Source organism: Myiozetetes cayanensis, unplaced genomic scaffold (assembly GCF_022539395.1).
Source record: "Myiozetetes cayanensis isolate MyiCay16 unplaced genomic scaffold, myiCay2020 scf32, whole genome shotgun sequence".
Taxonomy (NCBI): Eukaryota; Metazoa; Chordata; class Aves; order Passeriformes; family Tyrannidae; genus Myiozetetes; species Myiozetetes cayanensis.
The window spans coordinates 1,687,397-1,702,559 of NW_026087544.1; the positions used below are offsets into that span (position 1 = coordinate 1,687,397).

The 15,163-nt window shown below is 53.2% G+C and overlaps 2 protein-coding genes and 1 long non-coding RNA gene across 4 annotated transcripts; 1 reads left to right on the plus strand and 2 right to left on the minus strand.

Annotated features, from left to right (window-relative positions):
• Positions 1-1,438: 1,438 nt before the first annotated feature.
• TMEM81 (transmembrane protein 81) lies at positions 1,439-2,327 on the minus strand. The gene is given in 2 exon segments (XM_050327082.1): positions 1,439-2,136; positions 2,139-2,327. Coding segments are annotated over 2 exon segments (783 nt in total). The 5' UTR covers positions 2,224-2,327.
• Positions 2,328-3,447: 1,120 nt separating this feature from the next.
• On the minus strand, positions 3,448-14,767 carry RBBP5 (RB binding protein 5, histone lysine methyltransferase complex subunit). The gene is given in 15 exon segments (XM_050326929.1): positions 3,448-5,107; positions 7,398-7,592; positions 8,275-8,417; positions 8,419-8,502; positions 8,616-8,685; positions 9,314-9,431; positions 9,723-9,794; positions 9,898-10,051; positions 10,497-10,616; positions 10,752-10,861; positions 11,382-11,544; positions 12,041-12,181; positions 12,956-13,128; positions 13,243-13,268; positions 14,710-14,767. Coding segments are annotated over 15 exon segments (1,617 nt in total). The 5' UTR covers positions 14,729-14,767; the 3' UTR covers positions 3,448-5,078.
• On the plus strand, positions 13,905-14,705 carry LOC126645987 (uncharacterized). Of its 2 annotated transcripts, XR_007630204.1 has the most exons (5): positions 13,905-13,962; positions 14,056-14,179; positions 14,217-14,309; positions 14,469-14,530; positions 14,661-14,705. It is a non-coding gene; the product is annotated as an uncharacterized LOC126645987 (long non-coding RNA). The 2 variants fall into 2 exon arrangements; XR_007630205.1 differs by lacking the exon at positions 14,469-14,530.
• Positions 14,768-15,163: the final 396 nt, after the last annotated feature.

Consider the following 15,163-nt stretch of genomic DNA (forward strand, 5'->3'; position numbering starts at 1 on the left):
GGAAACCCCCTGTGTGTGGGGAGAACACACCACTCACAACCTGCCTGGAGCAGCACAGCACTAATTGCTTCCTGAGGGTCATGGACAGTCAGAGTCTGCTCCACAGAACTCCCCACCAAGCTGGGAACTGGAAGCACCAAAGGTCTGCACGTCCCCTCCTCCAGGTGAGGGTGAAAATCCGAGTTACCAACTCACAGCAGAAAAGAGACACCTTGTTTGGTTTGTTTTCTTCCTGCAATTCAGCCACTCAGGGTGGGAAGAACGAGGGCAGTGCCTGAGAAAACACCCATTTTCCAGGAAGAGATGGGAAGAAGCAGGGATGGGGAGATGCTGTTTGAAAGGTTCCTGTTCCCTTTTTCCCTCCTTTCTCCTCCAGCCCCCACGGACCTGTTTAGTTAATTCCCTTCCCAACATACTTAATATCGCTTCAAAAGTCAAAAAGCACCCAAGGAAAGTGCCATGAAGAGCCCAGTCCCCTCCTTTTCCTGACAGCTGGAGCCACACTGTCCATCCCAGCCTTCCATCTCAAATTAAGCATTAAAATTATATATATTAATCTTCCCTGCTCTGGGCACCTGGGTCCCCTCAGAGAAAAAAACCAACCAAAAATCAAAAAAAGAGACATAATAAAAAGATGAAGGAGCCTTTTGGCTCCCCCTCTGACCTCCTCAGCTGAGCTGAGGGGGAAATAGGCTCTGCTGGAGCTTTCATGTCATTCTGGCCGGGTTTTTAAATCAGTAGCTGCCCCCAGGATGCTGAGTCCCGAATTTCCATCACAAAGAGCAGAGAAGGTGCCCAGATGGGGCAGCTCCTGGTTGATTTTAAGCATCAGCTCCCAGCCCTCTCCCCCGTGGTGGGTCACTCCCAATTGCCCCATTTTCTTCGTGTTCAGAAGGCAAAAAGAGCTCTGTAAACCAGGGGTGGAAAGTGCCTATTTCAGTTTTCACTGGCAAATAAAAGTATTTCCCTCTGTAAATCCATTTAAATCATTTTTGGTGTTGTTCTGCTAAAAAGAAGAACTAATTGCAGTGTTTCAATCTTCGATATGGTTGTTTTCCCTGGGATTGGGTTTGCTTTGCACTCCTGTAATCCAGGGGAAAACAAAGGAAACAGAGAGTAAATGGAGTAGTTTCCTGTAAAATAACTGCTCCAGTTAAGGCCCAGGCTCTGTTCTAAAACCCTGCACTGACTCAGCAGCAAAGTGCAAGAAAATATTCCAGAGTAAATTGTGTCAGGAAAATAAAGCAGAAATATCACACAGAATCAAGAGAATCAATAGAATTCTGTAGAATCAGTGGAACCTCCTGAGCTGGAAGGGACCCACAAGGATCACCAAAGTCCAGCCTAGCCCTACACAGACAAGCCCAAGAACCACCCCCCAAATTCCCCCTTAACACCAACAAAGAGGCAAACACAAGCCATTGCGTGGAATCCCAGTTCATTTCTCCGCTCCTCTCCTCCTCCAGAGCCTCTGGAGGCAGCAGAGCAGGAGGCTCAGCAGGATTCCCCCCACCACTCCGCTCCCAATCCCCAGCGCAGCTTCGTAAAACTCCTCCTGCCGCCAGAACCGCTCCTGCCCTTCCCGGCTGCCGTTCCCCTCCTGCAGGTGGGCCACCAACTTCTGCTCCCAGCTCGAGGCCTGCTGGAAGCTGAGATCCACCAGGTCCCCGGGGATCACCCTGAGGCCGAAGTAGACCCTCTTGACGAGCTTGGGGCCGCCCAGCAGCCGCACGTCGCAGCGGTAGGTGCCGGCGTGCGCCTCCCGCGCCGGGGAGAACGCCAGGGCAGGGCTGGAGTTCCTCAGGGGCTGGAACAGGAGGTCGTTGGTGGTGATGAGGCCTCGGGCCAGGCCCCAGGTGTAGCGGTAGGTGTGGTTGCCGGGCCGGGGGGCGCCGGGGGCCAGGCAGGTGAGGCGCAGGGGCCGCCCTGCGGGCGCGCGGAGGTGCCGGAGCCCGCACAGGGAGCCCACCAGGCAGTAGGAGCCCACCAGGGAGCAGTTCCTCCTCTCCCCGGCTGGAGTCACCTCACACATCTCCTCCACCCTGAGGCCCGGCCCGCAGGTGACGCTGCAGGGCGTGGAGTTGACGGCGATCCTGGCCACGGACGCCCTGAGCTGCTCCTTGATCTCCTCCGAGAGGGCACCTCGGCCGGGGACAGCACGGCCAGCACGCACAGGGCACACAGCACCGTCCTGGGGAGCTGCCTCTGCTCCAGGGGCTTCATGGCAGGTCCTCCACCTGAGGTCAGCAGCCAAAACCCCTCAGAATCGTCCTCTGTAAATCTTCAGGCTCGGTGTCTCTGAAATCCCACCAGCACCGTCTTTTAATCCCTTCCACCAGACGAGATCCTTTTACTAGGGAAGATCCTTCCCCTAGGGAAGATCTTTCTACCAGGGGAGATCCTTCCACCAGAGGAGATCCTGACAGGCTCAAAGCCCAGCACTGCTAAAGGAGACACGAGCAACCCCTCCCCATGTCCCCCAGGACGTGACTCGTGAACCCCAGTTCCTTCAGCAAGGCAGCAGGATGTTCCCACCCAGCACATTCCAGCAGTTTGGGTGTATCTAACAGTCACAGGAGATGATGTTCTCCCTTCTCTGGAAGGCTTTCTGTGGATTTCCACTGTAAAGAAGGTCCACTTTAATTTCCCCACCGAGCTACAAAGTGATAGAATTAAACAGTAATCTTTAAACTAACGCTGTGGAGCACAAGGGAATCCCAGTTCCTGCCCAGCCCTGACCTGCACACACCCCCATCCCACATCTAAAGCACTCCCCCAGTTCCAACCCAACATTCCAACCTCTAGACAGTCTGATCCACTGAAATCCAAGGCAGTCTGAGCAGGTTTTGTCTCTGATGATGCCCAGATCCATTTCCAGGGGAGCAGAGCTGATGTCACAGCCCTGCTGCCGGGTCACAACACAGCCTAAAACGTTCCAAGGGAACACAGGGAAGGCAAAGCAAATCCTCTGGGATGAGGATCTGGACACCCCCCATCAGAGGGGTGCCCCTGCTCTGTCACAGCCACCACTCCAAAGGGACCTGACCCCAAAATCTCCACGTTCCTCTAAGGCAGAGGCCACAGCAGCCAAACCCCAGTGGGATTCACTCCGAGCTCAGCCATCCCAAAGGAACAACACACTCCTGTTCCTCACCAAAAAAAACCCCAGAGTTCCTGGGTTTGAGGGGTAACTCACATTTTATGGGCCACAGAACTGTGCTGTCTCCAGTTCCTGACCAAGGCAGTTCAATCATCACCAGCCCAACCAATGCCTGAGCTGGGATTACCAAGATCCTCAACATAAACACACATCTCTGTTCCCAGCGCCCTTTCACTTACAATGAGGAATTCTGGGGAGCTGGCAGCTGTATTTTCCACACCCAGCTCTGTGTCCAGCTCCCCCCTGCGCTGTGGGACTCCCAGACACCACCAAACAACCCCCAGGACTTTAGGAAATCAGAGGTACCTCTTTATTTACAAACACAAAGCTGACACCACCGCCCTGTTCCACCACCAGGCCAGCACCTGACAAATACTGTACAAAACTACAGACACCGGAAAATAAAATTAGAGCTGCAGGAAAAATAAACCCAGGACATTTACACTGTACAGAGGAGCTCAGTCTGGGGCAAATCAAACGCTTCAAACCAACGACCTGGGCAGGTTTAAAGCTTGAGGGTGTGGGGGAGTCAGTCACACCACACACACGGGTGGATTTGACACGTCAGAGTCATCCAACGAGCAGAAAAGAACACAAAAACCTAATACTGGTAATGAATTCCATTACATGAAGCAAATGTACCAAAGCTGGAAATGAAAATAACAAGTTTTTAAAACCTTCTGAATCAAAATGTCTCCCCCCTCTTTCCCAGGCAGCCACTGCACATTTCTGGCTGCAAGTGAATCAATCTCTTTGTGACTCCCTGGTTTCAGTGTCTGCAGGACACTCTGAGACTTTAAATAATCATGATAATCCCAATAATTACACTGGGGAGAAACTGGAAGTGTTGCATAGGAACTAGAATAAAGTCTGTGAAACAAGGGGCCTCAGGAATGAAAACTTCCTTTTAGCAGGAGGTTGGTGGAGTACCAGAGGTTCAGGCTGTGGGTGTTGACAGAGAAAGTGCCTCTTCCCATTCCTACAAGGAAAATATTCCAACTGCCCTTAAGGAATAAAAGGTTAGAGCATGGCTGGAATGAGCTGTCAACATCCACCTTTCTGCCATTTTTAACCAGAAGTGGAGGGAAAAACCAAAACCAAACCAAAACAACAAAAAAAAACCCTCTGAAAAAGCCCTGTTTCAGTTGAGAGAAATCCTGGTTCTGTTTTTAAGCACATCCCAGTCCCCACCAGTGAAGGAGGAACACAGTTATTTCTGGGAGGGCACCTCCCAGGGAAGGGAATAAAAACACTTGCCAAGGACAAGACAGAACCTGCCAACACAGCTTCTGGTGTCACAGGCTGGGAGAAAACACATAAATTCAATGTTTTATCAGAGCTCCTTCTCCCACCAGCAGAGTCTTAAAAACAACCAAGTGAAGGCTCATCCTTTGCAGACTCCAGAGGTGTCTGGACTCTTCTCCACTGGAGATGCCCCAGGGCCTGGCCCAGCAGCAGCACTGAGGTCAGCAGGGAGCACTGAGCTCCTGGGAAAGCTGGTCAGGAATGACAGGACTCGCAGGGAGGATGGCCCAGCAGGGGAAGGGCAGTTTGCAGGACACACAGTCACGGGGCATCAGCAGTAAAAACACACACTCAGGGTGCTCTTCAGTCCAGGAATGAAGAAAAGGGTTTAGACAAAGGCTGGGAAGCTCTGGAGTGGCAGGGGGACACACCAGGGTTTGTCACCACCAGGACAGTCCAACGAGTCCCTCTCCAGTGGCAGGGCCTGAGCCAACATCCCCCTCTGATCCACGGAGGGCCTTCCTCTTGCAGAGCCCCTCCTGAGCACAGCCACTCCCTGAATCCATGAGCAGTCAGTCTGCTGGGCCTGGCAGTCCCTCGGACTGAGCATTCCAGCTATTTCCACACTAGGGTGCCAACAGAGCAAAGAGAACAGGGAGGCGAAGAAGAGTCTTCACAACAATTCTGAGATTGCACCACCTGCTAAAGAGACCAAAGACAGGGCAAAAAATAAGTCATCAGCCCCACACAGGAGTTACCAGAAACCAGAGAGCACCAAACATGGCAGCTTTTCCAGGAAAAAAATGAAGGAGAACAAGATTTTCTAGATAAAGCAGCTCTTTTCTGAAGGGGATCCAAGGAACAAGAGGCAAATCCACATGTCTGGTGTTCCTATCTGAGATCCCGTGCACTGCATGGACAAGGGGGCTCAGAAACTCTTTACTGCACAGAATTCCAAGCAAATTTATCTGGTGTAAAATTATTTGATTCGTCAGTCCCGAAATTTCACGGGAAAAAACACAACTGAAACAAGTTCCACCTAAGTTTGGGTGAAACCAGACTGCTGCGAGATTTTATCCTGCACCTATAAAATGACCAAACTGCTCTGTTTGCTGGTGCTGAAACCTGATTTTAAGGTAAAAAATAAGGCATTTCCTGCCTTATAACCTGGTCTTGGACACTTCCAGGGATGGGGCAGCCACAGCTTCTTTGGGAATTCCATCCCAGCCCCTCACAGGGAGAAATTCCCTCCTATTTGCCTTTATCTCACTCAAAGACAACACCACCATAGGAAAGCACCTTAAAGGGAGCACAGGCCACAGAGACACAGAGCAGATTTTAGGAAGCTCTCCCACCTCCAGCAGCCAGAGAAAGCAAGCAGGAAATTTGGGTCTAAACCCATTTGTTTGAGAGAAAAGAGAAGAAAAATTCCCATGTTTCAGTGGCCAAAGCCCAAAGGGAACTGTGCTGGGCTGTGAAACTCCTCCCACACCACGTCAGGCTGTGGTAGAACAACCTTAGGGCAGCAGCAACAACCAAAACCACCCCAAAATCCTCTCAAATAAAGCTTTGGAAGGATGCATTAAAAAAAAGAAACAGGAGGAAAGGAGCCTGCCCAGGGTGCTGCTCCATTTGAGGGGTGTTGGAGGAACAGGGTGTTATTTTCCCAGCTCTCAGCACAGACCAAGCACCAGCAAGCACAAGCTGCAAGTGGAAAGTAACACCCAGCTCTGCCTACAAGCACAGAGCAGGCACATGAGTACAACCAGTTGAGGGCAAACCTGCAACAGACACACCCTGAAATCCCTGCCATCCTCTAAAACTGCTGGATGTCCCTTCAGGACTTGGGAATCCAGAAGAGTCACCCCCCTGGCAGCAAACGTGACACCAGAAACTCATCAGCCCCTCCCAAGGCTGAACTTGGCTGTTTAACTGCTGCATTTTGCAGGGTGCAGCGAGAAAGGATCCAATGGAAGCCCAGGAAAACCCCCCCACCACATTTTTCCAGGTTTCTTTTACCCCTTTTGATCCCTTTTATCCCATTCCCTGTCCCAGCACACCATTATCAGAACCAGTACAAGCAACAGTGAGGAGCTGAGTAGGAAGGACAAGGAGCAGGGTGGGCAGCACAGGACCAGCAGTGAGGGAAGGAAGGGGGAGGAATCAATCACTTCTGGACACTCTCAAATCCACAGCAGCAGCCGCTGAAGTTCAAGGAAATGCAAAATTTGATGTATCAATTCCACTGTGCCTTTGAAGCTGCTGGAATTTCAAACCCTGAGCTCTTCATTAAAATCTAAAAATAAATGGATTCCACGTCACTGAAGCCAAACTTGTGCCTTCTGTGCTGGGCTTGGATGAGCTCTAGCACACAACCAACGAAACAGAACCAAAAAGCCATAAAAGGGGGGGAAATCCACCCAAACCTGCCCTGATCTACAGCAACTGTGCCTTCTGCAGTTTAAATAAGGCTGCAGTACAGCTTGGATTAGAAAATTCAGCTCCTGGGTTTTGTCTCAGGGTCCATTTATCAAACAGACCATTAGTGATGCTCCTTCTCCTCCTTCCTGGTGGAATTCCTCTGTTCTCTGCCTGGCACTGATGGCACAAAATGCCAGCTGCAGCTTCAGAACCCTTCACCAGTTACATTTCTCCCCCCAGAATCAACCCAAACCACGTCACTGCTCTTTATGCAAGAGCTGATGGAAGTCACTGAGGAGATTAAATCCTTTTTTCCCCTTTGGAAATAGTTCCCTACTAAAACCCCTCCCTAAAGCTCTCCCTACACCAGCTATCATTCCTCATTCCTCCCCTCAAATCCAGCAGTTTCCCCTTCACCAAGGTACAATTTTGCCTCTCCTTGACAGCAGCCAAACATTCAGTGAGCAAAGTGCCGTTTGGGGGGAGCTAAAAAAACGCCTCTAAAGGGACCAGGGGGCTGCACAAAGCGAGGCCACCAAGCAAGCCAAGGGTGCTGAGGTCGGTTCCTTACCTGTCAAGGGCTGTCCCAGCTCCGCCTGCACTTTACCCTTCGCTGCTCCTTCCAGAGGTAAAGCACCTCTGTCCCCTTTGTAGAGTTTCGGTTTAAATGGAGAATCTTTGTCTTTACCTTTTGATCCTTTAGGCCTGCCTGCTTGCTTCTTCTTGGATTTACCATCTCCCTTCACACCCAGCAGCGGATGGACTTCTGTGGGGAAGGGGGAGAACGGGATTCCAGGGTGAGATGGAGCAGCGTGGGAAGGGTGGGGAAATTTGGGAGCTGCGGGGCCTGAGGGGGCTCCAGGAGAGCTGAGGATGAGGGCATGGAGTGAATGGCAAGAGGGAATGGCTTCACACTGCCAGAGGGCAGGGTTAGATGGGATGCTGGGAAGAAATTCCTCCCTGGGATGGTGGGGAGGGGATGGGATGGATTTTTCAAAGGATGTCCCATCCCTGGGAGTGTCCAAGGCCAGGCTGGACAGAGCTTGGAGCAACCTGGGCTAGTGGAAGGTGTCCCTGCCCATGGCTTGGGATGGGCTTTAAGGTCCCTTCCAACCCAAACACTCTGGGATTCCAGAATCCATGAGTGAGGCTCAGGAACTCTGAGCCACACCTGAGAAAGGGGAGCTGAACACAGGGCTGGCTGTGGAGGGATCTTTCAGGTCCCTTCCCACCCAAACCATTCCAGGATTCTCTGAAAAACTGCAGCTTCAGGATTCCCAACCCATCCTGAACTTGCCAAGTTCCTGGCTGTTAATAACTGCTGTAAGAAAATACTTCAAAGGAAGGGGAAATTTAAGGCAAGCTCTGGGAACTTCTGCTCTCCAGACCAAGCTAAACCCCCCCCCAGACACAGAAGAGACACTAAAACAAGGGCAGCCCCCACACACCATCGTTAGGGACTCCTTGGAGTTCAATGTTGGTGGTTTTGGGCTTCTTCTTTGGTGCCTGGGGGCCATCAGAGGAGGATTGTCTCTTCTTCTCCGAGCCCAGCCCCTCGTCAGCCAGGGAGCTCTGCACAGCATCTGGGGGGGCCATAGGGGTTCTCCTCTGGATCTTCCACCTCAGGGGCAATGGGCAGGTACAGCAGAGCCTTGGAGTCCTCCAGCTCCTCGTCACTGGGGAGGGAAAGCAGCTGCTGTCATTTAAAAATGCCACCGTTGGGTTGTTACCCCGGGGGGGTTTCAGTGGTGGGGTTTGTATCCAGGCTGGAAACAAGACACTCCCTCACCTGCTGCAGAAAGCAGCAATGGGGTCCACACTCGTCACATCCACCTCTTCATCCTCTGCAGCGTCAGCACCTGAGGACCAGGGAAAAAACACGAATTAAAGGGAGTCAAGAAAAGACCAAATTACTCAGAAAGAACGGGACTGGCTGTGCTTAAATGTCCGAGCATGGAAAAGTGGGAACTGAAGCAGAAAACAAACCTGTTATTTTATTAAGTATTTCCTCTTAACTGTAATTTAAGCACAAAATAACCCCTAAAGTAGTTCCTCTTAAAACCATCAGGTTTTTATTTTATTTCCCTCTGTTCTAATACAGAGCTATTGCTGTAACCCACCTGCAACAGGGACAGGATTTAAAACCTACACAGTGTTTTGTTGTTCTCACTAAACTGGTTCTTGACTGTTGATTAAATCAAATTAATGCCCAATTCCCACAAGTCAATTTTAAGAGTGAACACAGAAACTGCTAAACAACAATTAATTTAAATATGAGAAGTGCAGCAAAGGCTGGGGGTGAGGAGAGCTGGGTGGTGTGCTGGGAATAATCCTTATTTCCACAGTTTAACACAGGCCTTCCACATTCCATGATCTTCTTCCACGAATTTTGGGCACCACCAAGTGGTGGCTGTGCTGACATCGACTCCAGTGGCCACCCAGACAGAGTAAGGAGTATTTTCCCCCCAGAACCAGTTTGAGCAGTACCTGTCTGCTCTGGCTCACTCTTATCTTCATCCTCAATGTCAAACTCTGACTCTCTCTCCTCGTATTCCACGTTCTCATCCAGCTCTTTGAAGTCAGGGGCAAAGGCACTCCAGTTTTCCTAAGGCACAAATCCAAAGCCAGTTTTACTCACACAGAGAGAGGAATTGGGATTTAATAAAGGGTTGGATGGAGACCACTGGGAAATCAGGGAATGGTTTGGGTTGGAAAGGACCTTAAAGTCCATCCAGTGCCACCCCTGCCATGGGCAGGGACACCTTCCACCAGCCCAGGTTGCTCCAAGCCCTGTCCAACCTGGCCTTGGACACTCCCAGGGATCCAGGGGCAGCCACAGCTTCTCTGGGCAACCTGTGCCAGGGCCTGATCCCAAGGGAAGGATCCAAACACTCACCACTTGGTTCTGAGCCCATATTGACACCACCCCACTGGAAATGGAAGCGATGATGGGTCGCACAGGATGCCACTGGGTTTATTTGGAAGAGAAGGGAGGAGAAACTTCATGAAGCTTTCATTTAGAAGGATTAAGTTTGCAAAACAACAGGAAATGTTAAGGGCAGCTTTCTTACTGCTACATCCAAGAGCAGCTCTCCTCTGGTCCCGTGGAGGATCTTCACCAGGTTGCCAATGCTCTTCTCCCAGATGTACAGGGCGTGCTGCCGAGCTGATCCTGCCACGATGTACTCCCCATCCCCAGAGAAACAGCACTTCTTCCAGGGTGTCCTGGGAGCACAGGGAGCAGCACAGGTTCAACCCCAGCCCAGGGTGGAGGGATGGTGAAGTGGGTTTGATCTCCTGACTGAGATCTCCACGCACTCCCACCCTCAAATAGTTATTTAGACGTCAAGTTGTGCCAGGCGGGTTTGAAACAAGAACATTTGTCCTCACACGGGGTGAGAGACTGAGTCACCCTTCAGCCACAGGCTGGGGGGCTCTGAGCACACCTGTTCACAGATTCATGGAACATCCTGAGTGGGAAGGGACCCACAGGGATCAGGAGTCCAACTCCTGGCCCTGAATGACCCCAGAATCCCCCCCTGTCCCTGAGAGCATTGTCCAAGCGCTCCTTGAGCTCTGGCAGGTTTTGGGGCCGTGCCCACTGCCCTGGGGAGCCTGTCCAGTGCCTGACCACCCAGTGGGGCTGAGCAGCCATCCCAGAGCCTCTCACCTGTTGACCAGGTCCTGCAGTTTCTGCATGGGCTCGGGCTCCCCGTCCCTCCCACACGTCAGGATCTCCCGGCCGTCGTACACCCGGATGATCCGGTCGGCCGTGTTGATCAGGAAGCAGCTGCAGGGAGGAGGGCACAGAGCGTTAAAAGACAAAAGGAATACAAAAAATTCTGGGGGGGAGGAGGGGTTCTGAAGGCTCTGCCAACCCCCACTAGAGCATTCAATCCCCCCGAAGGACAGCTCAGCCACTCACCTGCCCTTCCGGGCGAACTCGATGGATTTGATCGCTGTGGTGTTGCTGGTCCCAGTGGTCACTCTGAAGGAAGCAACAAGATCCTGAGTGTCTGTTTTTAAGACCAAGATCTGAAGATCAAGCAGACAGAGAGCAATCAGTTGTCTTCATTGGAGCTCATTTCCCTCCTGGTGCCTTTCACATCAGTCCCTGACACTGCCAACAGAACCCTCAGTGACCCAGAGCACTGAGTGCCACATCCAGTCCTTCCTCGGACACCTCCAGGGGTGGGGACTCCAAACCTCCCTGGGCAGCCCCTTCCAGTGCCTGACCACCCTTTCCATGGGGGAATTCCTCCTGATGTCCAACCTGACCCTGCCCTGGCACAGCCTGAGGCCGTTCCCTCTCCTCCTGTCCCTGTTCCCTGGGAGCAGAGCCCAATCCCCCCCCCCTGGCTCCCTCCTCCTGTCAGGGAATTTACAGTCTAGAGATCCCCAAAGATAAATGTGGTGCTTCATTCAGATCACATCAACAATTCCAGAGACATTCAGGGAGCTTTGTTTGCACATTGAAACGGGAGAAAACACCCCAGAAAGGTTCAGCACCTTGATGAAGACAGGAAGCACTGGAAGCTCCCTGCTGGAGCCTCACCTTGCCCTTGGCATTCCCAGTGTAAATGTATTCCCCTCTCCTGTCAAAGGAGGCCACCACGTTGAGATCAGAGTCATCATCCACGGGCAGGACCACGTGTTTGGAGTCTGACAGTGTGAGCATCACTGGTGCTGACTTCATGGGGCACACCAGCACCCTGTTCCTGCAAAGCAGAGCGGGAGGAGTTGGTGGTTCCTCCTCTGGAAAGGGATTTCCACGTTTAGAATCAAAAAAAAAATCCATTCTCTATCAAGAAATACAGAATATCCCTGTATTTTTATTATCTTGCCTTTGTTACTTCAGTAGGCAAAATGACACTAAGTTTGTGCCTGCTTTAATTTCCTTTCTTTCTCTGGAAGTTCCTCCAAGTTTCATGACTTCTAAACTCAGTGAGACATTTGTACACGTTCCCAGGAATCATTCCCTTGTTTCCTGCCCTCCTTCCATGATACTCCCATAATAAACAGAGCTGACATTTCCACAACAAAGAGAGCCCCAAAACAACTCCCCAGGGCAGTTCCTAATCCCAAACCAGCGCACCAAAAATCGCGGATTAGGTTTGGGACAACCCCTTTGCGCGTCACGGAACCGGAAGAATCCCGGATCCCGTGGGAATCCTGCCCCGTGGGAGCAGCCAGCCCTCGTCCCAGAGCACTTACTGGTCCCGGGGGTGGTACTGGACCTTGAGGATGGGCGAGGGGAAGCGGAACCTCTGGTCACAGTCCCCTGACAGCACATCCCACTGGGACACGATGTTGTCGGTGGAGGCACTGACCAGTTTGTGCCCGTCCCGGCTCCAGCTGCAGCACAGGGAGAGGCAGGGCCGGTTAAAGTTGCTCCTCAGAGCTTAAACACACACACACACACACAGAGATTAAATCTGGCAGCCTCAGGGATAAACCTGAGAGCTGGGAAAATAACCATAAATGCATTTCCAAACTCTCCCAGAGGGAAATGCCCTGAAGTGCCCCAGGGTGTCACAGGGGCTGCAGCACCCACCACACCCAGGGGGTCAGGGCGCTCCAGAGCAGCTGGTGCTCAGCAAACACAGGCAAGATCCAACAAAAAGCATGGAATCACACAGTGCTTTGGCTTGGGAAGGGACCTGGAAGATCATCTTCAAGTTCCACCCCCTTCCACCAGCCCAGGTTGCCCCAACCTGGCCTTGGGCACTTCCAGGGATGGGGCAGCCACAGCTTCTCTGGGAAATCTATTCCAGTCCCCACACACCCTCCAGGGAAAAATTCCTTCCCAATATCCCACCTAACCCTGCCCTCTGCCAACAGGAAGCCATTCCCCCTTGCCCTGTCCCTCCAGCCCTTTTCCAAACCCCTCTCCACTCTCCTGGAGCCCCTTTAGGCCCTGGAAAAGCCGGATTTTAACCCTGTTTACATCCCACACTGCATGCATTGACACAGACACCTTTGGGACGATCCCCTTTGGAACTCCACGCCTTCCCCTCTCGGGCCATCCCGGAGCCTTCCCCGCCCCAGCCCAACCTCCCAGCCCAGCTCTCCTCCCTCCCTGGAGCAGCAGGCACGCCCCGAATTCCCAGGCAGGCGGGATTCCCTGACCAGAGGGAGCACACGGGGTGGATGTGGGCGCTGATGATCTTGGCGATGCCCCTGGTGAGGAAGTCCCAGATGACGATCCTGCCGTCGTTGCAGCCCACGGCGAGCAGGGTGCCCCAGCGGTTGAAGGTGCAGGTCAGGGCCATGCTGATGCAGTCCAGGGTCCCGTCTGCCTCCTGGGGGATGGAGCAGAGCAGAGCAGGGCCGGGGCCGGGTCAGGAAACGCTGCCACCCCCTCGGGCCGCTCGCAGAGAGCGCCGGGCCGGGGGGGATGCGGGGGACGCGTTTACCTCGGGGTAGTTCTGGCCAAAGGACTCTGGGGGGGAGAAATGCAGCGGTGAGGGAGGCAGGGAGGGAGGGAGGGGGTTCTGCAGCCCCAGCCATCCCCCCGCGGATGGAGCCACTGCCACCCCTTCCCATCCCCATCCCCATTCCCACTCCATTCCCACCCAGCAATTCCAGGTTCATGTCCCATCCCCGTTCCCACCCAGCAGTTCCAGGTTCACGTTCCATTCCCATCCCAGCAGTTCCCGGTCCCTGTTCCCATCCCCATCCCCATTCCAGCACGTTCCAGGTTCATGCCCCATTCCCATCCCCACCCAACAATTCCAGATTAATGTCCCATTCCCATTCCCGTTCCCACCCAACAATTCCAGGTCCATTCCCGTTCCCACCCAACAATTCCAGGTCCATTCCCATTCCCGTTCCCACCCAACAATTCCAGGTCCATTCCCGTTCCCACCCAACAATTCCAGGTCCATTCCCGTTCCCACCCAACAATTCCAGGTTCATTCCCGTTCCCACCCAACAATTCCAGGTTCATTCCCATTCCCATCCCCACCCAACAATTCCAGATTCATGTCCCATTCCCGTTCCCACCCAACAATTCCAGGTCCATTCCCGTTCCCACCCAACAATTCCAGGTTCATTCCCACCCAACAATTCCAGGTTCATTCCCGTTCCCACCCAACAATTCCAGGTTCATTCCCGTTCCCACCCAACAATTCCAGGTCCATTCCCGTTCCCACCCAACAATTCCAGGTTCATTCCCATTCCCACCCAACAATTCCAGGTCCATTCCCGTTCCCACCCAACAATTCCAGGTTCATTCCCGTTCCCACCCAACAATTCCAGGTTCATTCCCGTTCCCACCCAACAATTCCAGGTTCATTCCCGTTCCCACCCAACAATTCCAGGTTCATTCCCGTTCCCACCCAACAATTCCAGGTTCATTCCCATTCCCGTTCCCACCCAACAATTCCAGGTTCATTCCCGTTCCCACCCAACAATTCCAGGTTCATTCCCGTTCCCACCCAACAATTCCAGGTTCATTCCCGTTCCCACCCAACAATTCCAGGTTCATTCCATTCCGTTCCCACCCAACAATTCCAGGTTCATTCCCGTTCCCACCCAACAATTCCAGGTTCATTCCTGTTCCCACCCAACAATTCCAGGTTCATTCCCATTCCCACCCAACAATTCCAGGTCCATTCCCGTTCCCACCCAACAATTCCAGGTTCATTCCCGTTCCCACCCAACAATTCCAGGTTCATTCCCGTTCCCACCCAACAATTCCAGGTTCATTCCTGTTCCCACCCAACAATTCCAGGTTCATTCCTGTTCCCACCCAACAATTCCAGGTTCATTCCCATTCCCGTTCCCACCCAACAATTCCAGGTTCGTTCCCGTTCCCACCCAACAATTCCAGGTTCATTCCCGTTCCCACCCAACAATTCCAGGTTCATTCCCGTTCCCACCCAACAATTCCAGGTTCATTTCGCCGCCGTCCCCGTCCCGCTCCCTCCGCTCCCTCCGCTCCCGTCTCCGAAGGACCCCTCCTGGGTCCTCCCCCGCGCCGCTCCTCCCGCCCGGTGCCCTCCCCGGCCCCGCCGCGTTGCCGGTGCCGCCCGGCCCGGCCCGCCCCTCCCGGCCCGCCCCTCCCGCGCGCTCCCGGCCCGGCCCCGCTGGCTCCGGCGGCGCCGGGAATGGCACCGGGATCGGCTCCGGGAACGGCTCCCGGGATCAGGCAGCGCCGCGGGCAGCCCCGAGCGCCGTGAGGAGGGGCCGGGCGGGCGCCGCGGCCGCGCACGAGGGTTCCGGGCCGGGCGGGAGCGGCTCCAGCGAATGGAAAATTAAACAGCGTAAAATAAATAAATAAATAAACAAATCAATCAGTCACGGAACGCTGGGATGGTCTGGGTTGGAAGGCAC